This window comes from Andrographis paniculata, unplaced genomic scaffold, assembly GCF_009805555.1.
Source record: "Andrographis paniculata isolate CXL003 unplaced genomic scaffold, ASM980555v1 Contig71END, whole genome shotgun sequence".
In the NCBI taxonomy this organism is placed as follows: Eukaryota; Viridiplantae; Streptophyta; class Magnoliopsida; order Lamiales; family Acanthaceae; genus Andrographis; species Andrographis paniculata.
Window position 1 is genome coordinate 3,566,216 of NW_026137608.1, and position 1,031 is coordinate 3,567,246.

General features: G+C 37.1%; 1 protein-coding gene across 1 annotated transcript; it reads right to left on the reverse strand.

Moving 5' to 3' along the window:
- Positions 1 to 333: 333 nt before the first annotated feature.
- Positions 334 to 768, reverse strand: LOC127264822 (18.1 kDa class I heat shock protein-like). Its single transcript, XM_051294368.1, has one exon. It carries the CDS (start codon positions 766 to 768, stop codon positions 334 to 336), a length of 435 nt encoding a protein of 144 aa, XP_051150325.1.
- Positions 769 to 1,031: the final 263 nt, after the last annotated feature.

A 1,031-nucleotide genomic window follows, 5' to 3' on the forward strand; every position in this document is an offset into this window, starting at 1 on the left:
TGTTTTTGTACTCTACTCAACTGCCTGCCTGCATATCAAATTTAACAATGAAGAAACATTATACAGAAAGAAAGAAACAGAGACAAATTTAAATATTTATTTTAAAATTTGCTAAAATATATTATTATAAACATATAGCAATCAAATTATTACTATGAAATTGAAATTTTCTATTTTATATTCATAGTGATATAAAAATTGTCTAAGGCAAGAATTCTAAAAATCTCTTAAACAAGACAAATGTATTAATTTTAAATATATTTTAACAATGACCAATAATAAAATTGAATTAATAAATTGAACTTTCGAATATTCCTTCCAACTCTTACCTAATCAAAACTTCTCAGAGTTGAAGCAGCTTCGCGTCGCTTCTTTGTTCTTGGGAACAATAATCGTGAGGACGCCACGATGCAGCGTGGCCTCTATTTGCCCATGCTTCGCATCCGTCGGCATAAAAAATTTGCAGAAACGTTTCTGTTTCAAGGTATTATTGGTTCCTCCGCTCAAAGAAAGCCCCTCGCCATCGATCCGCAAAACATTACCCTTACCCTTACCCTTGTTCTCTTTTACGGCAATTTTCAAATCTTCCTTTTTAAGACCTGAAACATCGGCTTTGAAGACGTAGCCGTTTGGGCTCTCCTTCTTCCACACGTCAATGCAAATCGGATTGGGACCATTGCTGCGACGGCGGCGGCGCCTGAAAAGGATGCTCTGAAAGATGCGTTGGGCGAAGAATATGATTTGAAGAAGACTCCAAATAAGACTCATGTCTATTGCGAAGCTGAAAAATTAGGGTTTAGGGTTTAGGCAGAGCAATATTACGAAATTATACAGGGCGAAGAATATAGAAACTTTAGGCTTTTATTATTATTATTATTATTATTTGTTTTTCTTTTTTTTTTTTATGACTTGAGAACGCACAACCGCTACCCAAAAGTGCGCATTAGGTAAACCCGGGCCGAATACCCTGCAAACCAGGTCCGACGGGGAAATCACACTGGGCGACCCGAGGACTTTGAACCCATGACCTC